Genomic DNA, 23,971 nt, shown 5'->3' on the forward strand with positions numbered 1-23,971 from the left:
AGCAAATAAAGAACATTTAAAAATGTATTTAAGAAAGCAAAAGTGGATTTGCCACTTTGGAAAGTCATGTGTGCATCGATTAAACTTATTCCCCTTCTTCTAACCTTCATTCTGGGTCTGAGAGCTGCTCCAATGTGAGTTGTTTAATGGGACTCAGTCCCTGCACCTGTTGGACCTCTGGGCCTTCAGGCCTTTCCGCCTAAATAAACCACTGACCCACTTGGCCCGGAGAGCGAGCTGGGCTGCTTTTGTTGTTTCTACTTGAAATTGAAAACGATCACTTTAAAAAATATAATTATTTAGAGTGTAATCAGTTATTAACAGTAAATCAATAAATACAAAATAAACACTGGAAAAAGATGGTTTTAGCATCAAAATAGTCGCAGGGCCGCTGATGATGCTGTTTAATTGCACATGCTGTCGGTATAGTTTTAGCTCTCAATCTATTACAGTAATTATGTGAATCAGGTAATGGCACAATTCCCCTTAAAAAATAACTTGTGGACAATCTAGAATAAGCATATTTTAAATGATCTGAATTTACTATTTTACAGCATTTAGAATCTGGTTAAATTAGATCCTTCTCAGACAATGCATATTGTACATGTAGGACATTTTGTACTGAAAACAGATTTAAGTTCTTTGTTTGATCAGATTTTGAACTCTTAATAGCTTAAAGCTGAGGTGTTTAACTCTTTTTGTGTTAAAATACTTTCACTTATTCCAGCTTAATATGCAAAGAGAACTGTAAGTAAGCCATTAGTAGGTTCATTTTCCCAGAAACACTGGTGCTTTGACAATTCCTCTGTTGGTTTTGAGCGACCTGTTCAGGGGTGAGTTTCCCATACAATGACGTAACTCACTGCTGAAACACCATAGAATGATGCTTCATTGGAGAAATTAACTAGCTAGTCACAGTGTTATTGGACTCGGGCTTGACTCGGTCTTAACCCAGAGTCCAGTCGAGTCCCTTTTAAAAATATATACAGTGAAAGCTTTGACTTATCTGATAAAACACTTTTGACTGACAATATCAGAGATCTTGATGTTAGTCCTGCATTTCAGTCTGTTGTGTAGAATCAGAACTTGTGATGCCTAGTTCACAAATAAATCATTCTACTGAGTCGATTCTTTTCAGTGAATTAACCAAACAGTTTAGCAAATGGTTTGAATTGATTGGCTTTTCAGTCTGATTAGTTGAGACTGCTATCTCACTGAAGAATTTGCGGCAGCTTCTCACTCACTAAAACAGCACCAGGACATGCAGAAAATGGAAAACAAACCAATCGTTGGATAAAGTGGATATTTACCTGCAGTCAACAAAATACTTTTTTTGAGAGGTAACTTCTAATAGGGTAAGAATGCCCATCATGCATAGTGCCCACTGTAAAAGCCTCAGGAGGAAGTGTTATGATCTGGGATTGCTTCAATTGGTCTGGTCTAGGCTCAGCACCATTATGCAGCAATAAAATGAAGTCAGCGGACCACTTGAATGTACTGAATGACCAGGTTAAAATTGTATTTCCCCCTGATGGCACGGGCATATTCCAGTACGACGATGCCAAGATTCATCGGGCTCAAATTGTGAAAGAGTGGTTCAGGGAGCATGAGGAATCATTTTCACACATGAATTGGCCACCTCATTGTCCTGACCTTAACCCTATTGAAAGTCTTTGGGAAGTGCTGTAGAAGACTTTACAGAGTGGTTCGATTTATGCAACTATTGACAGAAATATATGTTGTGGCTTGGCATACCGTAGTGAAAACAATGCCACAACGAATGCGTGCCATAATCAAAGCTAAAGGCGGTCATATGAAATATTAGAGTATGCAAATGTTTATTTTCTTTGGCCAGGCAGTGTTTTATGATTATTCTCTCTTTGCAGTGCACCTTGAAGGCTGATTTATCCCATTTGGAACACACCAAAAATGGCACTTGTGCTTTAACATGGACACAGAAGCCGTGATCTCCAACAGAAACCGCACGTGTTAAAGTGCTTTCTCTTTACAGCCTTAATGGCTGCATTTGATGTTTTCAGATTTATTCTGCTACTACGTCAGTGACATCTGGACAATCTCATTGCTGATAGGCTTTCGCGACAACACGTCATGCGGTCGAAAAATGTAAACTTTAAACTTTAAATTAAGCGAATGAAGCAATTTCGCGTGTTCTAGTCGCACCGTTTGCTTTGATTTGCGTTTGCTTGATGTTTCAGAACACCACTTTCTGCAAAACACAGGAATTGTTTTCTTAAATGCATGTAAACGTGATCAAAGTCTTGAAAGGAATAATGATATATGGAATAAAAGATATAGAAGCCTTAGCGAATTGAAATAATGTCCAGACAGCAAACTAACATGGAACTATGTTTCTAACCACAGGTGGAGAACTGTAGTTTCGGGAAACACCAATTTGTTTAACTATGTTTGTAATGATGTACTTGCAACAATAGTTGGCATACGATGCTTTTGGGAAATGCACCCCAGCCCAACACATGTGCTAAAGTTTAAAGGTGTAGAGACAACTATAACTAAGATATTTTAAGGTTGATTTATCTAAACAGTTCCCCACACTGTGGCTCTGGGGCACTATCAAGACTTTAAACTGTTTTTGAGTGGCTTGACATGGCAACATTAGCTCAACCAATGGCATAAATTTGGGGCAGCACTATCTGTTTTCTCAACCAATAACATTTACATTTATTCATTTGGCAGACGCTTTTATCCAAAGCGAGTTAGAGTGAATTCAGGTAAAACATTTGATCAGTCCATGCTTTTCCTGCAAAGAAAACCTGTTTTCGTGTGGTTTATTCTGATGTTGCTGAACTTTCTGAAGGTACACATTATAATCACTAATTCATGCTTGGTCCTGGCAAGAGCGCATTTTGCTTTGACACGGAGGTGCATACCAGGCAGAGTTACCAAGGGACGTGGGAACACTGTGTCCAAGTTGAAGTGTCTCACATTAAAAGCCAGCAGCTGGGCTGTTAAGTTAAGTCTGACAGAACAAAACAGTCAGAGCTGGTCAGTGCTGAACACATGAAAGGCTTAATTTTTCTAAGCGGATCTGCAGCAGTGGAGGAGAGGTCACGTTCTGATCCCCAAGACAAAGACACACATCTCTGGTTCACTGTAACAGCGGTAGGGAACTGGCTTCCAATTAGCTGTGCTTGCTATGTTAAGGAAACTGATATTGTGTAGCCAGTGTGGGCCATCTTTATTATGTTAGCTGTATGCTTTTAAACAATGAAATGGGCTTTTTTATTAAGATTAATCATATATGATGTTAAATGTTAAAATACTTTTATTTCAGCGTAATATGTAAAACTAATTATAAGTAAGCCATTCTTAGGTTTATTCCCCCCAAAAAGTGGAGCCACTGTAGTTTTGGGTCACTATCAAAGCTCTTTTTGTTTAAGCATGTCTCGACAGCAACATTGGCTCAACCAATGGCATGGGTTTGGGGCAGCACTACCTGTTTGGCCAACCAGTGGCAGATGGAGGGAGTGTTGGGAAAATATTTTTGTGAACAGTCATTATTTTTGCAATTACATTTGGTGAAGCTAGCGTCACAGAAATCACACATTTGCCCATTAAGAAAGACAGTAGAGAAGAGACATCATTTAAACCTGCATCTTCCACATAAACACCATCCATCCATCCATCTTCTATTGCTGCTTGTCCTATATATGGTCGCGCATAGTGCTGGAGCCTATCCCAGCCGTCTCGGGCCGAAGGCAAGGAAACACCCTGTGGAAGGGGGCCAGTCACAACTGGGCAAACACACACAGACGTACACATTCACACTTACACACATACCTATGGGCAATTTAGATTTGCATAAACACCACAGCTCACCAACCACATTACACAGTTCTAATCTGATGAGCTTTCAAGTGATTTTAGTCAGAATTAAGAATATTAGGAAGGTAGGAATATTCTACCATCGGAGCAATTTGAGCTTGAAGTACCATATTCATTATTTTGCAAGTCCCAGACAGCAGGGGGCAGTAATCGGAACTCAAGCTGTTCAGGCAACAAACCTATTGGCAGCAGAAAACACAAACAAGGACACCAGCTAGCATTAAAACATAGCTTGATGGACCTCAACGCCGAATCCGGGGGATTTATTTTTCTACATTTTCAAACTAAAATTACGTTGAAAGAGGGCACAAAGATGCAGTTTATGATGCAAAGCAATTTGGTCATGCGAAAGCTTTCAGAATATGTTTGGTGTGCTTCATCCTCACGCAGTTGTGCAGAGAGGCTATAGTTTTGCTATAGTTTCCAGGGTGTCTAGATCTTTGGACCGTTTTTGTCATTTTTTGTTAAAATGTTGCATATATCACATTGAGTTAGATGAGGACACTGACATGCTGGTATCACACATTTTATGAAAATGAATAAATGGTTGAGACATTTACTTTTGCACGTATGCTTGATTGATCTCACAACAGTAGAACTAACAATGAATTGTTCTCTGCAGTTGTGTTGCGAGGGGGGTGGGGGGGTTTCAGGGACTTAAGCCCCTGATCTTTTTTGAAGATTCATACATGTTTAACTTCACAAATAAAATACGTTTTCTGACTTTGCCTTTGTTCGGCTGGTAGTCTGTCTGTCGGTGATGAAAAGCAGTGGGCACTGACTGTGGTAGATTATCACTAGCGCCTTCATTCAATTCACTGCAGAAACAACCGTTTGCTGGTTTATAAAACCCTTACATTTATAGCCAGCTGATAAACACTATCTGTAGTACACAGTTTACAATGGGACATGGTAAGTTTATAGTTTGACATTATTTTGGGGATATTAATTAACATAATTTAATGAAATATGTTTTATATACTTGATAGGGTAACAAAACAATTTTCTTGTAAATTTTACAAGCTAGATATCAGAAATATTTTACCCAGGTTTTATATAGCCTGCTCGGTAGCTTTTTGATAACACAGCTACTGTAACATTACTTATCTAATGCTCATACTTGTTTGTCCCTGCTGGAGCTCAGTAAGCTAGCTAGCTAACTCTTTCAGAAAGCCATAGTTAAATCAAAGATTAGATGGCTAGATTGCTGCACCTCAATTTATTAACCACTTTGCCCAAATTAATATGATTGTAGCCTTTTAGTACAGTACATTGCGTGGAGTATGCTACATATAGGCTGACATCTTAAAACATATTATAAATCAACCATATTTTAAACATCATACTTAAAGATGTGAAAACATGCAGAAAATAAATGGCCAAATTTCAGTCATGCAACACTATGTGGTGGAAGATGATAAGATCTTTGACTTGTTATCTGTTAGCCTATAGGCTCGCTCACATGTGACATGTGAAGGCAATCGGCTCTCATGGTGTAGGCTGATTGGTTCTCTAACTGTTAAGAGTTAGCCAATCAACATGCGTATCTCTCTTTGTCTAACATTTAAATGGCTCAGTTTTGCAGATGAGCTGGTTTCTCTGCAGCGCTCTGCAAGTTTTCTCTGAAAATGCTATTTGTGCAGGTGGTTGTAGCGCTTTTCGTCTGTGATCTTGCATGATATGGTCTGCTTTGACCATGACACACAGAAGCACATTATTAACAAGGAAAGCATTAGCCAAATCTGGCTGGCACACATCACTATCTTAGGTCATTCGTTTAAATAAATTCACACATAGCTAGTCTCTAGTCACTAGTTAAATAATCTCAGGGTTTTCCTGGCTCAGGTACATATGATGAGTTAGATCACTATCCGTTTAAGCTATTCGGCTAAGCAGGCTGAGGCACACATAGAAATTTTGTTTATTAGCGATAAGCAATTGGGCCTGTCACCAAGGCACACCTAGCTAGTATACACTGGGGTACACATGACTCTTCGGAGCAGCAGCAGTACACAAATCTTGGCGATAGATCTGCCCGGTTGAGGGATTGTGCTATGTGTTTATGTGTTGCATTTGTGCAGCTTCCCTGCTTTGTTGGGGGATTGTTTTTATGTATATTTGTGCAGCAGCATGTCTTGCGTTTTATGTAATTGTGCAGCAGCAGCAGCATGCTCACATGCTAACATAGTATGACTGTGTATTTTCTAACTGTAGCAAGTTTCTGTACTTGCTCTGCTGGAGCAGTAGCAGCAGTGATAGTATATTTAGTCCGCCAAGACCAATATCATACTGTATCAATATTTTATACCGACATTTACATGATATGACCCATAACAGATCAGTAAATGAGAAGTAGTTTGATTTATGCAGTCAGTTATTTTCTAAGGGCCAGACTTCTTGTTCTATTTTCTTTTTTTAGGTGTTGTTTAGTCACAGGTAGCTTTCCAGGACTAATTCAGAACAATAAATAATGTTTAAAAAATATTTACCCAAATCTTAGACTTATTTTAAGTTAAATTATGCAAGTATTACTGTTAAAACGATTATTTCAGGCATAGTGAGGATAAATAGTTTAGCACCACCTTTCATTACTTGGGTGATGTTTTTCAATCAAGATAGAGGGTAATAACCAATACAGACAACAAAAGTAATGGGAATCATAATTGTTATGTGTTCAATATATGATAAAGGCAGAATGTTGAAGGGATTTGGTGTAGTATACACTATCATTCTTTATGCATTTTAACATATTTCAAGTTTGAATTAAGGGGGGAGCTGAATTCTTCCGAACAGATTAAAGGCAGGTGAAAGAGAGGAAAGAAAAAAAGAGCTCTCTGCCAGGAAAAGAATGTTCTCTATTTCTTAAATATTTTAAAGGCTTATCAGGACATTAACGTCAATGTTGTAATGCTAAGTACAGCCCTCCTGTGACAATAACTCATGACTGTAGTTTAGTTCTTTAGTCGGGTATATATTGTCTTTTTTCTAGTACATTTTCTCGATCTTATCTTTCCTTTCATCCCATTTAGGTTTTGCGTTTTAAATTAACTAAAGGTTTTTAAAACACAAATTTTAGCTGTTTAAGACTTAATTTCTCTGTAACATTTATTTCTTAAAGAAAAAAAGAATCATTTTAAGATAAAGTGGGCAATTATTTACATTTATGTATTTGGCAGACACTTTTATCCAAAGTGCAATCATTACAGGGACAATCCCCCCGGAGCAACCTGGAGTTAAGTGCCTTGCTCAAGGACACAATGGTGGTGGCTGTGGGGATTGAACCAGCAACCTTCTGATTACCAGTTAAGTGCTTTAGCCCACTATGCCACCACCAGTCCATTTGTGCAATTTGTGCAGCTACTGTCATCAAATGGAAATGGAATTTCAAAAATATTTACTGTTTTTAAAAATGTCCGAAACATTCCCCCTATCCTCCATTGGTTGGTAGAACAGATAGGTCCATCCCAAACTCATGGCCACAGTTTTTACTTTATTGGGTGAATCAACTTACAAATGGCTTCCTTAAATTTGCCTCAGCAGATTAAATTAGGACAAATATATTTTCAATATCCAAAAAATTGCACACTTCACCTTTAAACTAATGAAAAAATATGGACTGTCAGATCACCCACCAAGATGTTAATCCATATTTGTTTGCATAATATTTGATACAAGGACCACACTCTCCTAGACCAAACTGAATAAATGTTTTGACATTAAATTGCAGTGGAAAACCATCCAATGTGTGACAGTTATACAAAACTCCAATAAGGAAACCATCCTGATTCAGTATTTCTGTTTTCCTGACTAGTTTCCATTTTAGCTTGAAAAAACTCAGCCATAAATTGTAATAAATTTGGTTATTAATACACTTGCCAGTATTCTCTATTTATTGCACAGATTTATCATAAGCACAGCACTGTAGGGGTACAGTATGCTTTATATAAACTACATTATTGTTATATTTTCTCTGAAACTGTAGCACAGCTAGCGGCTGTCATGTTAAAAATATTATGAGATTTTATTATTATTTTATTTTCAGTGATGGTAAAAAGAATATTATATTTTCCATACTGTTAATAATAATCAACAAAATTATAGAAGTTTTAGACATTAACCCCTACTGCTCTCATTCATCTATCATATACCTGACTGTGTTTAAAGCAACTGAAGTTACAGACTGCTGTTGCATTCATTAAAATGCTACCTTATGCTACCAATTATATAGTTTCTCTGAATACTCATTACTATTCGTAGATGTTTGTACATAATGCTTACACATACATTTATGGATGTTTGGATAGACACCGAAACTTACAATATACACGTATTGATAGCATTTTTAGGTTTTTACTAGTGCTGTCAGTCAATAATCCGATTTTGAAATTGCTAAAATTTCACCCTAAATATGCTTCTTTTACTGTCAAAATGCATGTATATCCTTCTTAGTAAATAAAAAAATATATGTAACAATATAATGCTTTATTAACATTTTCCAAACAAAGCCTTCCACAGTATAAAGATAGAAATGCACTAAAATATCACCAATTCAAGTAACATTAAACATTTTCCAAAGTCTAAGTGGTAGTTTGACTAATTGAAAGAACTAGTCTCTGTACGTATACTCATTGCAATAGGCATTCAATCTCTTCAAACTCTCATCCTATACAGTATTAATCTGCCAGTAGTCTGTGGCCACAGCAATTGTGAAGCCATGTTCATGATTTGTGTCAGTGTATCAGCATCAAACACCGCTTTGAACTCCACATGAAAAGCGCTTGCAGAGTTTTTGTGATAGTTTAAATTACCACAGAAGACTTGCCGTGCTTCTGTGGTAAATAAACTGCGCCTTACGTAGGTTGAAAAATACTTTTTGTTTTTTGTTTTACACAACAAATAGCATCAATAGCTCCTTTCTCCATAATTTAATCACTGACTTAGTGTGTGTTTGTGGTGTGTGCATCAGTGTAATGAGTTCAGGCGGACACATCGCAAAGGTTCTGCCCATCTAGCCAGTGTTTATGCTGTTTTATGTTGTAAATGTACGCGTTAAAACTTGTAAATTTTTTGCATGCGTTAATGCTTTAATTTTGACAGCACAAGTTTTTACGTAGAGCTTGAGAGATGTACACATTTTTAAGAATACTGGTCAAATATTACGACTACTGGTCAGAACAGAAAATTACCAGAACCTTTACAAGGATTCTGCTGCAGGTGAACAAGTTCAGTATGTCTGAAAAAAAAACTTTTTAAAGCTTTTTTTAGATAAATGAAATCCAGATGGGACTAATAAAAGTAATTTGCACTCATATGGTTGAAATTAAGGATCATCTATGATTAACAACAGGTCCTTAACCACCATAGACATTGAGGGGGAAAGGCTCCCCAACCCCAGTATTCAGATTGGTGATAGACTGAATTGGGTTTTTCAATGGTTGAAATGAAATAATTATATTTGGTTGCCACCCCCCCACCCACCCTGAATATGTGGTTACATCCTTGTTAATAAGAATTAAATATAAGTGAAACACATATAGTACATGTTAGCTGTACTTTATGTTAGCTGTCGATTTTAGCTGAACTTTATCACTCTTTCTCAGGCCAAACCTAAAGTCTAATCTCAGTTTTGAAAGGTAAGCAATAGCCAAAACTGTAATGTAGGCAAATAGCCATAGTACTAAACAAGTCTAGATCTGTTCAGTTTGTGGTTAAGGGTTATTTGTGACCAAAACTTTATAGAGAGCCCCTTTGCATCTTTAAGAGGACGTCTATCTCTCAAATATTAGACCACATATTTAAAGAACACAGATCTAATGAAATGTTGTTTACAAAAGTTATACAGTAAATTTGCATTGATTATGATTTTGATGAAATCATAATGGCTGAACATCACTTTTAACCTCATTAAAGCTTTGTTAGAAGCAGATTTGTCAGACAGAATGTTGTCTCTTGTATTAGATTATCATTAGATCTACAGTACATTATGAATTTGTCCCCACATATACAGTATCAGAATGTTTGGATTTGACAGTGTGGATTTGCTAACAAGAACATTAGTAGTACCAGTTTTAGGTAGATTATGCTTGAATTGTAATCAGGTACTGATTACATTTTAGTCAATTTCATAATCTGTTAGATTATACCTTTTAGGTAATTTTTTAAATTTTTACTTTTGGATTACTAGTTGCATAAGCAGCATTTATCTGGCACAAAAAGAATGAGGATCTCATTTAGGCTGACAGCATTGAACAGCATTCAAACATATATATTTACAAAGTAAATACCACTTAATAATATATAAAACATAATTGTCCCAACTTTAAGAGCTCTAGCACTAAGTGCAGCACTATACCATAAGTCATACACACAAAGTCCATGGGCATGGCCATTAAGTTTTGATATTTGGTCTAGGCGCATGTGGGTTTGCCTGGGTCGAGCGCAATTTAATTCAGAGGTTCTTCTCCAGCACTGTCTGCATCCAATTAAGGAATCCTGTCTCAATGGAATCCTCATCAAAGCAAATCTTTAAACTGATCCAGGCTTCTCAAAGCTTTATATGAGAGAGAGTTTGGTATTTTAGATCAGTGGCGTAGCCAGAAACAGGGCTCTGGGTGTGCTATGGGAAAACATGGTGTGCAAGACATTGTAACCTCCGTTCCCTGATAGAGGGAACGAGACGTTGTGTCGAATGTAGTGACACAAGGGGTCTTTCTTTAGAGCCTCACGTACCTCTGTACTTGAGAAAAGGCCAATGAGAAATTGGCAGACAGAAATTGCATGTCCCGCCCCTGGACATATGGGTATAAAGGAAAGCGGGCGTGCGTCTGTCAGTCAGGTTTTTGCACCGAGGAGCTGAGAATAAGGTACGGCCGTTCACAGTTGTAGGTCTAGTGTCGTGGCAAGGGGGAAACAACGTCTCGTTTCCTCCATCAGGGAACAGAGGTTACAACAGTAACCATGAGGTTCCCCTTCTGTCACTCACTCTACATTGTGTCGAATGTAGTGACACAAGGGGTCCCATTTAAAAATGCCACGCACTAGACCGTGTTACGTGAACTGCTGACACAGGTGCAAGCTACTGCGTGCTAGAAGCAACTGTATCGGCCGCACGTAACCCTCCCCAACGCTCCCAGAAAAAGGTGTCACGAGACCGACACAACACTGAGATTGTAGAATCTTGCAAAGGTATTGGTTGTTGCCCAGCCCACTGCTCTGCAGATGTCTGCTAGGGAGGTGCCGTTGGCCAGTGCCCACGAGGATACCACTCTTCTCGTCGAGTGTGCTCGAACCCGCAAGTGGCGGGCTCGACCTGGGTCTGGTAGGCCAGGGAGATAGCATCAACGACCCAGTGAGCTAACCTCTGTTTGGAGACGGCATTCCCTTTCCGCCGTCTGCCGAAGCAGACAAAGTGCTGCTCAGAACATCTAAAGCTCTGCGTGTGGTCCAAATAGATATGCAAAGCACAAACCGGACACAGCAACGAAAAGGCTGGATCTGCCTCCTCCCGGGGCAGCGTTTGCAAGTTCATGACCTGATCCCTGAAGGGGGTTGTAGGAACCATGGGTACGTAGCCCGGTCGCGGTTGTAGGATGACGTGAGTATCTGCCTGACCGATCTCCAAGCAAGTGTCGCTGACAGAGTACACTTGCAAGTCCCCAAACCTCTTGATGGACGCTAGCACAAGCAAGAGGGCCATCTTCAAGGAGAGGGCCTTGAGCTCAACAGGGTCAAGCGGCTTGAAGAGGGGTCTCTGAAGGCCCGATAGCACCACTGAGAGATTCCAGGAGGGGAACAGGCTTGGCCGGGGAGTAATCAGCCTCTGGGCGCCTCTAAGGAACCTTATAATCAAGTCGTGCTTATCCAAGCACTTGCCACTGCGTCATGGTGGGTCCTCAAACCGGGAAGAACACCAATTTGCGAACAAGCACCACTTTAGGGCATAAAGCTGCCTGGTAGAGGGAGCTCTGGCTTGGTGGCAGCCCAGTCGAGTCTTTTACGTCAGAAGCCTGAACGCTCTCCGATTCAGCGGCAACATCATCATCCAACTTAGGGGGCTCAAGGGAGAATGTGGGCTGGCCGTGAGGCGAGCCGCACTCACCTCGAGCCCAGACGGAAGCAAGCGAGTGTGCCGGGGGCGGGTGGTTCGTGGGGACGTACCTGGCAAAATCGAGCCCACTGCCATCCCCAAATCGCCTCATGCTTGTTTCTTCAGTCATGTTGCGAGAGCACGCATGCAATCTGAGATGGCCTCTGTCACACATTGAGTATTATTATAATCATTATAATCAATTATTAAATTCCATAATAAATGTGTTGAATGTTCATCATCACATGGATCCTCATTTCATTTAGGTGTGCAAGGTGATATTTTGGGTAAGATTTGCACACCCTGGTACACCCTTGGCTACACCACTGTTTAAGATTTGTTTAACTTTTTACCTAATTTACTATTTTTTTCCAAGGAACAAAAAGATATTAGGTAAGATGCTGTTAGATCTAAGTCACCATTCACTTTAATTTTATGGACAAAACAAATGCAATGAAATTGAATGGTGACTGAGGCTATCATTCTGCCTTACATTTCCTGATGTATTCCACTGAAAAAAGAAAGGCCTTTGAGTTTGGAACAACATAAATGTGACTAAATAATGACTTTTTAAGAACTTTTTATTAATATTATCCATTTAAAGGAATAGTTCTCCCAAAAATGAACATTTTCTCATCATTTACTCATGATGAGAACTATTTTTCTCATCACCCTTATGCCATCCCAGATGTATATGACTTTCTTTCTTCTGCTGAACACAAATGAAGGCTTTTAGAAGAATATTTCAGCTCTGTAGGTCCTAACAATGCATTGAACAACGTTGAAACTCAAAAAGCACATAAAGGCAGCATAAAAGTAATCCACACGACTCCAGTTGTTTAATCCATGTCTTCAGAAGCGACATGATAGGTGCGGTGAGAATCAGATCAATATTTAAGTGCTTGTTTATTATAAATTCTCCTCCCTACCCAGTAGGTGGCGATATGCATAAGATGAAAAATGTGAATCACCAAATACAATAGAAGAATGTGAAAGTTAAAGTGGAGATTTATAGAAAAAAGGACTTAAATATTGATCTGTTTCTCACCCACATCTATAATATCACTTCTGAAGATATAGATTAAACCACTGTAGTTGAGGGGGCCTGGGTAACTCAGCAAGTAAAGACACTGACTACCACCCCTGGAGTCGTAAGTTTGAATCCAGGGCATGCTGAGTGACTCCAGCCAGGTCAAGCAACCAAATTGGCCCGGTTGCAAGGGAGGGTAGAGTCACATGGGGTAACCTCCTTGTGGTTGCTATAATATGGTTCTCGCTATCGGTGGGGTGTGTGGTTAGTTGTGTGTGGATGCCGCGGGGAATAGTGTGAAGCCCCATGCGTGCTATGTCTCCGTGGTAACAACAAGTCCATGGTAGCTCAACAAGCCGCTTGATATGATGCGTGGCAACTGAGATTCGTCCTCTGCCACCACAAGGACCTAGAGTGCATTGGGAATTGGGCATTCCAAAATTTGGGAGAAAAGGGGAGAAAATAAAAAAAAAAAACACTGGAGTCATATGGATTCAATTTATGCTGCTTTTATGTGCTTCAAAGTTCTGGTCGCCATTCACTTGCATTGTGAGGTCCTACAGAGCCAAGATATTCTTCTAAAAATCGGACATATGAAAGTCATACATATCTGCGCTGGAATGAGGGTGACTAAATGAAAAGAGAATAAAACAATTTGAGAGAACTATCCCTTTAAATTTGTAGCTTTGCTACTTTTGGTCAGTTACTTCTCAGCACTTAATTTTTTTTGCCTTGATTATAGGACCAAGGCTACCTCAATGGCAAGAAAAGGGCATCTAAGAGACAGACCAGGGACCTCCCTTTTGTAAAGCTTCTAAACATTTCCATCACCCTGTCCCCTTACCTGAGTGTGGACTCCCAGCAGTTCCAGAGCTCCATGCAGGGAGGCATTAAAGAGTATTGGCTGAGCCTGCCCTCAGGACCACAGGGTCAAATGGTACAACTGTTTTTCTTTCTGCCTGCACATGGTTTTCTACTGGTCATCGGCAATATATTTGTACATTTTATCTGTCCCCTACATCATACTATAAATCTCTTCCACAAGGTGCCTCTGTTGACTCAGTGGAAAGGAAAATACAGTGTGAAGCTGAACCTCACTAACCCGGAAGCCACTAACTGGTTTCTGGACAAAGTGGACAGCTTGCATAGTCATTTGGGCATGGAGTATGTCATCCTGGAAGGTGGAGAGGGAAACACTTTCGAGGTACAGGCCCTGCGCACCCCTCTGGCATTGGTTGGGGATGAATACATCACACTCCTTGCTGACCTGGCAGAGAGAACAGGGGGCACTGTCATTGTCACCTCAGGAACAAGGTATCTGGTTTAATTGTTCAAATAATCATGCTGGACAAAGCCGAGCTTCAAACGCATAATCTAGGTCTGATAGTCTGATTTCTCAAAGCTTAGTCTGTTGGACCAAAACGTTTACAACATTTTAAAATGACAAATTATTGTTTTAGACTAACTGAAATCCAAATGTGAAAGTGCATGTAAACATATTGAATAATGGGAGCCGTCTTCGTTACAGATATGCTGAATGTGATTTGAACCATGTTTTAATTGTGCAATTTCCATTGCACAGGTCCAGCCACAAACCGCTTTTCATCCGTATGAGTGCACTACAGTCTGACTGGAGTTACTCTGGCCTTAAGGGCATCATTCCATCCCTACTGCATCACAGTCTTCTGGGATATCATTTCTTCATTCCTGATGCAGTAGGTAATAGCTGCCTACACACACACACACACACACACACACACAAATACATGCATTTACACACTACATTTATGTTTCATGAAGATGCACACCATAGATAAGCACAGCAGTCGTCTTTTATCTATTACAAAATCAAAAAGACTATATTTGCTAATTTAATGAGTTGTATAGCACATAGAATTGTACACTTACACTATATTACAATACATACAAATTTTTAAAGGAATAGTTCAAATATTGAAAATATTGCCATCTTTTACTCACTCTCATGTTGTTCTAAACCTGTATACTCTTTTTTTTTTTTTCCCCCATAGAACACAAAAAGGAGAATTTAGAACAATTTTAAGCACCTCTTTTCCATACAATGGCAGGTCATAGTGATCAAGTCTGTCAAGCTCAAAAAAGGGAAATATAAGTCATTATTCACTGATAATCTTCCATTTAGTAAGCTGTTAAAGTGAGAACCTTTGTGATCATTTAGTCATTGAGATACATTTTAGAACTGGATGAGTCTGTTTCGAGAAATGGATCAATCGGTTCATTGAAAAGAATCAGCACAAATGAACGATTCATTCTTGATTTTACTAGTTCATTATAGGGAAAGATTATCAGTGAATACTACATTTTGACCTGTTCCTCACACACAGCCTCAGAACACTTATAAATATAGTGCAAACATTAAAAGGACTACTTTTATGGTGCTTTTTGTCATGTTTGATCACTATGAACTGTTGTTGAATGGAAAAGAGATGAGTGAAGTCTCAACTTTTGTTTTCCATGGAAGAAATAACAGTATGCAGGTTTGGAACAACATAAAAGCTAGTAAATAATTACAGACTTTTTCATTTTTTAGGTGAACTATTCCTTTGAAGAAAATATTCACTATATAGACAATAAACAGTTTAAGCAATATAAACAAAGTTATGCATTGCACAAAGTCATTGACTTCTCTGCTATTCTCATTTGATTGTATTCAGTTTGTTGACGAAGAAACATAAATGCCTCTTAATCCCAGGTGGCGCTCTCTCTGCCGAACTGGTCGCAGACGACGAACTCTTCGTCCGCTGGCTGGGGATCGCAGCCTTCCTTCCTGTCATCAGTTTCCAGACACCTCCATGGGTCTTTGAGAAGGAATGGGTGAGTGCCACAAGGGCAGGTCCTAAGACCATTCGGGTTTTGGTTTTCATTTGAGTTATTTTCACATTGTGGACAGAAATGAGGGGATACGGTGGAACCAAGTAAGTTGTACAATAGAAAGAATAAAAGAAAGACATAATCTGTTTTCCAGAAAGTTCTTTGAGTGGAAAAAATACTGATTGTGTTTTATGCACAATGTGCTGTCCATTCACTTTTATGAGTTAAAGAATAAAGGATGCCCCCTCAAAACTGAAATGATTCAGAATAATTTGTAATAATTTTTGATCTTGTGGTTCTTGTCCATGCTATTACAATGAATAGTTTCAAAATGTAAAAAAGATGCAAATGTACCATAGAAGTAGAAGGGGTCAAAATAACTCTCACCCAAAGCTTTCATATGGCTTAACTGTAAACCTAAAAACAATAATGTGTTTCATGTTGTAACACCTAAATTAACTGTCAAGAAGTACAAAATATTATTGAATCAATTAATTAAGCTGATTACGTTAGGTTACACCAACAAAACAAATTTTAAGTATTTTATTAGGTATTAGGAATTGCAGGTTCCCACCGCACAACTTTTATGACACATGGTGCTTTTGTGGCCTTTTTAATGCTTGAAAGCTCCAGAACCCATTTATTGTAATTGCATGAACTAGAGGGACCAGTACATTATTTAAAATTTCTCCTTATGTGTTCCAAAGAGGAAAACAAGTCATACAGGTTTGGAACAACATGAGGGTCTTCTTTTTCACTTCTAACATAACACTTGGTAAATAATATTCATTCACACCATGGGGCATCATGAGAATGTCCTCCTTCATATTACTAGCTAAATTCATCCCAGAATATCTTGTTCCATGCATTGATATGTTTGAGCTCTTGGAGCCCAGTTTGAGTTTGGGACCGGCACAGAGGATCCTCCAGGTGGCTGTTTTTCTTGCAATTCAGAGTGTAATTGCTAGGCCTTTCCCCAGCATCACCTGTGGTTAAGGGTCCATCTGGTCTGCACACTCAATCTCAACTACAATGAGAGACATTGCACAAAAAATGACAATGACTAATTGTAATAAATAAGAGGAAAAAAATATTTCTAGAGGGTTTCAGTTGTAATTAGTGGTGCTTGCTCAGCCAAACATCACTATTATTATTGCTCATACTTATTATTACATGTACATTATCCCCAGGGTTGGGAGGGTTACTATTGAAATGTATTCCACTACAGAATACAGAATACATGCTGTAAAATGTAATTTGTAATGTATTCCGTTAGATTACTCAAGGTCAGTAACATTTTCTAAATACTTTGGATTACTTCTTCAGCACTGGTAGATTCTTTCACTTGTTTTTCAAACTTTCTAAAACAAGATCAATCAAATTAATCTTTTTTTAAAGATTTTTTTGATATTTTTAAAGGAAAAAAATACAAAAAGTATTATCAAGAATATGATTTTTGCCCTAATATCAAAGTTCTTACTAGAAAAAACTAATTATGATCCAACGTGAATTTTCTTTATAAAAAATATGATCGTATCTGGAAACATGTGCATGTAAAATGGCTAGAAATAGCATTTTAGCTTAGCGTAAAGCTAACAATTTACAAAAGGTTTATTTCTATTTTTTCTACTCCAAACTAACTTCAAACTTACTTCTCTGTCTGCTCATATGAATGTAACACATCATAAGAAAGTGTTTCACCGGTGTTCAAATGATCTTTGGATTGCATCATTTATATGTATAAATGTTTTCCATCTGAAAGTACTAAATTTTAAATGAAACAAATTACTAATGAATAAAATGCAAAGTAATCTCTTCAGTAATCAAAATACTTTTTGAGTGTAACTGTATTCTAATTACTAATGATTTAAATTGTAACTGTAGTAGAATACAGTTACTTGTATTTAGTATTTTAAATACGTAATCCCATTACATGTATTCTGTTACTCCCCAACCCTGCTTATCCCACATTGTTTGTAGCATGGACATGAGTTATTGAAGCTTATTTAGGAGAGATGTGCAATTACTGTAAGCAATCGGACAGTTGTTGTCAAAAGGACGATAAAACAGATGAAAGAATCCCAAAGACTTACATTGTAAAGGGGACACACACATATCACATTGTATCTACAGTAGGGTTCAGAACATCATAAACACTTTCACTGGGCTCTTTTACTCCAAAACTTCTTAGCAACATACTAGCAACCAACCGGAACACCCTAGCAACATCCTAGCAATCAATCAGAACACCTTTGCAATTGATTAGCAAATACTCAGAAAGTTGTAAGGCCTTCAACAATGTGGCAGTGAGTTTTGCATGTGCATGTTAAATGTTAAAATTTAGTTGACTTTAGATCAATCAGAAATTGGTATTAAAACTAGTAGATGGATCCTACAGAAAGGATTTATTTGCCATTATTTTCCACTCTGAATGAGTTATTGGCTCATGAGTCAGGTCAGTACGTGTGTGAGTTTGTGTGATTATCCAACACCCATTTACAGACTGTAAAAATCAATGACTATTTTGAGTCTAAATAGGAGGAAAATGGGAATGGAAGCCACAAGTCTGTTTTCTCCATTAAAAATTAAGCCGAACTCAGGCAGTCATTAAAATTTCATCTCATGTAACTTTTTTCCTCCAATTTTCATCTTGAGAATACATTTTTTATAAACATTGTTTTGCTTTGTTTCTGTCACCAGAGGCTGGTAAGGATGTTAACTCAAGGATGTGTCCTCTCAAGGAATGTTATAAATGAACCACAGCAAAACTAGATGAGAACAGTGTCAGACAATTAAAAAAAAAAAAATATATATATATATATATATATATATATATATTAGTTTTCTTTTTTTTTAAGTGTGACCAAAGTTTCCAAATACTTCTTTGGGCCAGTACATATTATTTATGTTATGTTAATAGCTTTACCTTTCACCTAGGTCCTAAACATCACCAGATTCTACATAGCCAAGCACCATGACTTTGTGGTTCCTCTGATATTGAAATATGCAAAAGAATGGCAAGCTAATGGAAACCCCATCTACAGACCACTTTGGTGGCTCAGCCCGGATAACCCGGTCACATTCACCATTGATGACGAGTTCCTTATTGGAGATGAGGTAAGCTGCTTCAAGGGAGGTAAGAAATAAAGATTTTTTTTTTTTTTTAGCAATTTCTTAGCATAAAATTTATGATTATTAATTTAGCATTATATTTGAAAGCAAAGCAAGTGAAGTAATGTTGTAATTAGAATCGTTTTTTAAGGTGAATGTGGATGGATATTGTAATGAGTAAAACCTACCTCCCTAAACTAAAACTAACAGATACTGTCCTAACAAGTGTTTCTAACAAGTCATTGAAGAAACAATGATATGTGTGTGTGTGTGTGTGTGTGTGTGTGTGTAGAGAGAGAGAGAGAGAGAGAGAGAGAGAGAGGGAAAGAGAGAGAGAGAGAGCTTGTGTGATTACCTGCTTCTTTCGTGACTCCCAAGCAGTAGTGTAGTGTTAGTCAGCTTGCTAAAGATAATGGAATTCTGGTCAAATACATCCTATTTTCTCTGTAAAAATAGCCGTCCGAGTTGGGTCCCCCCAGAGTATTTAGCAATACCAGGGTGCATGAGTCATTCACTATAGAAACTCCTCCGCCATGTTGAAGATTTTCATCTCCTTACAAAGTGTAAACTCTGCTGTCAGGTATATAACCGCCTTGAGTATGTTCCGTCTGTTGTGTCTCTGTTTTGTGGTAAGCATTAAAGCTGAAGCTATTGTTTAACTGTTTTTCCCAGCTGTAATGTTGTAGTAGTAATCCGAGCGATCATGGAGAGAGAGAAAATGCAGATGACTTCAGAAAAAACGCTCGCTGACTAGCGTGCGCCGACTCAATGTGCGTCAAACTTAAATGGCGCATAAAAAAATTGTCTTTGGTCACCACCTGCTGGCTAAAATCTGTAATGTCACACAAAAACACATCCTAGCTCTCTGACACATCTGCGCTGCTCTAACACTTTAGTTTAGAACAGCACGAACACAAGCGTAGTGATACAAACAGACAAAAAGTGTGCCGTTCTGAGTCATCAGTACTCATGGAACGTCTCTTGCTCAATCAGATTCAAGGACTGGAACTAACTGTAGTATGAAATAGGTGTGAGGTATTCAAGAATCAATTCGCCCATTCCTGTTAGAAGGAAATTATTGATTGATATTAATGTTTTGAAGTCCCAACCCCAACACTAAGTCAAACACCTGCTAGGATTTTGTGAGGATCTACATCATTGTATACCCATTATATTTTTCTTCCTTGTAGGTCCTTGTAGCACCAGTGACAGAAAAGGGAGTTATACAAAGAGACATTTACCTGCCAGAGAGTGACTTTCAGTGGCAGGACACTAACAATGCTCAAGTGTTTGATGGAGGGACGTTTCTGGAAAGTTACCCGGTCGGCCTTGGGGACGTGCCGGTTTTCATACGACGGAGATCCTAAGGCTTACTTACCACTTATTTACCTTTTTCTTTTTTTTTACTTTTTTGAAGTTTTCACTTGTGCTGATCTCAAATTGCACTTTCCAAAAAGACCATTATCTGTGTCTCAAGGAGTCTTGAGAGTAGGTAGAAGATTACTTTACATTTGCACTTGTTTTATATTGTCTCATGATTTTTAGATCCATTTCGTTTTTTCTTTGCTATTTGTTTTGTTAATTCACAAGCTTTCCTTTTTTCCTCAGAAAACTGTGGTTTATACTTGATAAATTCTGACAGCCTCCTAAAGTTTAACTGTGTCCACATCTCATGACATGGAGCCAGAAATCAAACCCTTTATTTGCTTAAAAACAACGAATGGAATTTTACAAAGAAGACCAAACAATAATCAAAAGTCTCTGCAGAGAAAGACTACAAGCAAAAACGATTCGCTGAAGGTGGATGAAGATGAAAAATAGTTCACTATGATTCGTCTCAACTCTTCTCAAGCGAGGTTTTTTCTTGAAATTTGTGCATATTTTGCTGTAGCTGTGTAATGTTTTAACTGTACCTCAAATTGCCATGGTGTTTTGTTTGTCGTTGTAAAATCTGAGAGATTACAAGCTCTTAATAATTGAGGAGATTGAAATGAAGTGCTTTTAGCATACATAGCACAATTACTTTTGTCTATTAATTAAACTATAACAAAATCAATCAATAGTACCAGTATAAGAGCCACTGACAATCAAAATATAGATGATTTCTCCTCATTTCATAGCTGAACAGTCTTAGTTTAAATGCAACACACAATATTAGATATATTGTTCATTCATAAAGGTAGTTTTTGGTATGCTAATTTTAATAATTATTTTGTTTAGCGTCTTCTAATTGACTAGATTAAACCACTAGCATATTTCTAGACATGAGTGATTTTAAACGTAGTTAACATGGGATTTTATATTGGGTAGAGTTTTATATTTAAATCAAAACTGACTAAACTTGATCATTCAGCCAATTAGATGAAATAGCTTACTGTATGCTTTAACCTCTGCATTTAAATACATTGATGATTTTAATGGCACATAAACTCATATCTTAAAAAAAAAGAAAAACAAAGTAGTGTCTGGGTGTATGTGGCATTTAGTAAAATACAGATCAATTCTTTACAATAATGCATTTCTAGAAATTTCAGAAATACTCAATTATAATAGAGGTGCTGCTACTTTCCTTCAGCTTTGAATATATCGTGCCTGACAAGATCCAGCTTTGGATCACGGGCCCCCGCACTTAAAGACTTCATTTCAGTCACTACCATATGAAACTACAGTACAGAGAGAGACAACGACAAGTTGATCAGCGTCACCTGATACGTGTGGCCTACTAGGAATGTCTTCTTAATCTTCACTGTGATTGTAGAATGTTTACTGTAAGTGCAGGTTTCTCAGGTCAAACATATTGAATCTAAAACAGAGAAAATGTCTTACTTGTGCCCCAGCACACCGTTAGTGTCTTAATCTCGTGGCTTTTGATGCTGTTTTCATTAGTGCATTTCCGTAAGAGAAAAATTGTGATGATCTTATATTAAGTGGAGTTTTTGGAGCCCCCCCCCCCCTGTATTTTATATTAAAATGCTACGCTTTGATGACAATGATACGATGAAATGTTGCCTGCTGCATAATCTTTGCTAGTTACATTTTGTATAAATCATGTGCCACAATTTGTCCACAGCATAATGCATATATCATTCATTGTGCCATTCAATGTTTTTATCTTCTGTAAAATCTGAAAAATAGAGATGTCAATCTGCAATAAAGTTTACATTTTGTTACTGTAGGAACCCATTGTTTTAACTGTTCTTTGGAGACTATACTGTATGTGAAAACATATTGCACCCTAAAATGAAATGGAAGAAATAAGACATTATGTGACATTATTTTCATGACAATTAAGCAGTAAAAATAACTAAAATACAGAGATATTTAGTACAACAAATACTATTATGATATAAAAATACTTTTACATTTTGAATAAATAAATTGGAAAAATTGTGATTGTAAAGTATTTTTATATCAGAATAGTATTTGTTGTACTAAAAAAAATTATAGTAATAGATATTTTACTGTATTATGGCATTGTTTTCCTGTAGTACAAGTACAGTAATGTTTAAAGATAAATTAAAACTATTTTAGGACCATAAAGAGTTTTTGCATCGAGACATTATTGTCATGACAATTAGCCAGTAAAAATAATTGTTATGCAATGATTTTAGTGCAACAAATAATATTATGATGTATAAATACTGACTATGAATAAAGAAATTAGAAAAATTGTGGTAGTAAAGTATTTTTACATAATATTATTATTTGCTGTACTGAAAATTATAGTATTAGTTATTTTTACTGTAATTTTGCATTTTATTACTGTATTACAGTAAAAACTGTAGTAGGAGTGATTTAAAGGTAAATTAATTTTCATTGTAACATTATTTTTATGACAATTAACCAATAAAAATGTAATAAAAATAACTGTTATATAATGATTTTTAGAACAACAAAAACTATTAAGATGTTTAAATAAAGAAATTGGAAAAGCTGGTGATTGTAAAGTATTTTTAACGTCACAATAGTATTTTTAAATAACTGTTTGCGGGTTTCTTTTTTTTTTTTTTTTTTTACTATAATTCGGCAATTTTTCTGTATTAAAGTAAAACAATAAATGAAGTACAAGTAGTGCCTAAACAGAAATTAACCCTATTTTTAAGACTATTTTTATGGAGATTTTTTGTGTTTAGACATTATTTTCAATGATAATTAACCAATAAAAATAACTGTAAACTGAAAAAATACTATTATGAATATCATGTATAAATACTTCACAATTTGATTAAAGAAATGTAAAATCAGTGATTGTAAAGTATATTTACATTTGAATATTATTTGATATTCTAAAAATGATTGAATTAGTTATTTTTACTGTTATTTTTAATACAACAAATACTGCTATGATGTACTTTACAATAATCTTCTTTCCCATTTTATTATTTAAATGGTAAATTATAATATTTGTTATACCAAAAATCACTGGATTAGTTATTTTTACTTTAATGAAGCCATTTTGTTGTATTGATTATAAAACAAAACTGCCTTGCAATTATTTTAACTACAACAAATACTGCTAAGATGTACTTTACAATCACCATTTTTTTTCCATTGTTATTATTTTATATTTTATATGTATATTATCAGTTTATTGTAAAGTTCTCATCCATCATAATGTGTGATTTGTACCAAATTTTATGTATCTTTTTTACTGTTATAAAGCATTTAGTTACAGTATTTCATTTAATAAATACTGTAACTGTATCACATATACCCCTATGATGTATAAATACCTTATAATCACCACTGAGAATGGGTGCCCGGATGCATTAAGGTAATGAGAATTTGGGGGTATAATATGAAAATAATGTCACTATGCAAATATTGTGTTGGCAAATGGGTTTTATTTTCTTAATGCTACATATAATTTATATTTTTTCCCCCCTGATGTGTGTGCGTGCTCTGCTGGTGGCTCTTTGTGAGCTATTTGACAGTGTGTTGGGATTCTCACCTTTGTAGAAGCATTCACCATCACCACCATCAGATATCTCTATAGTTTGTTTGCTTGCTTGTGCAGGGATATTTAAGTG

General features: G+C 36.9%; 1 protein-coding gene across 3 annotated transcripts in view; it reads left to right on the plus strand.

The window, feature by feature from the left end:
* The window catches only part of LOC127637943 (SITS-binding protein-like), a 53,862-nt gene extending 31,676 nt beyond the window's left edge, over window positions 1–22,186 (plus strand). Inside the window, exons 5-11 of one of the 3 annotated variants that reach the window (XR_007969822.1) lie at window positions 13,723–13,917; window positions 14,026–14,294; window positions 14,563–14,699; window positions 15,712–15,833; window positions 18,768–18,947; window positions 20,132–20,429; window positions 20,550–22,186. Coding sequence is in view for 2 of the 3 variants with exons in the window: in XM_052119210.1 (XP_051975170.1) it covers window positions 13,723–13,917; window positions 14,026–14,294; window positions 14,563–14,699; window positions 15,712–15,833; window positions 18,768–18,947; window positions 20,132–20,308 (1,080 nt within the window). In the remaining variant the exon portion in view is untranslated. Of the gene's footprint in view, window positions 1–13,722; window positions 13,918–14,025; window positions 14,295–14,562; window positions 14,700–15,711; window positions 15,834–18,767; window positions 18,948–20,131 lie in introns of those variants that run through there. The other 2 variants (XM_052119210.1, XM_052119211.1) reach the window with 2 other exon arrangements.
* The last annotated feature ends 1,785 nt before the right edge of the window (window positions 22,187–23,971 follow it).

Source organism: Xyrauchen texanus, chromosome 46 (genome assembly GCF_025860055.1).
Source record: "Xyrauchen texanus isolate HMW12.3.18 chromosome 46, RBS_HiC_50CHRs, whole genome shotgun sequence".
Taxonomy (NCBI): Eukaryota; Metazoa; Chordata; class Actinopteri; order Cypriniformes; family Catostomidae; genus Xyrauchen; species Xyrauchen texanus.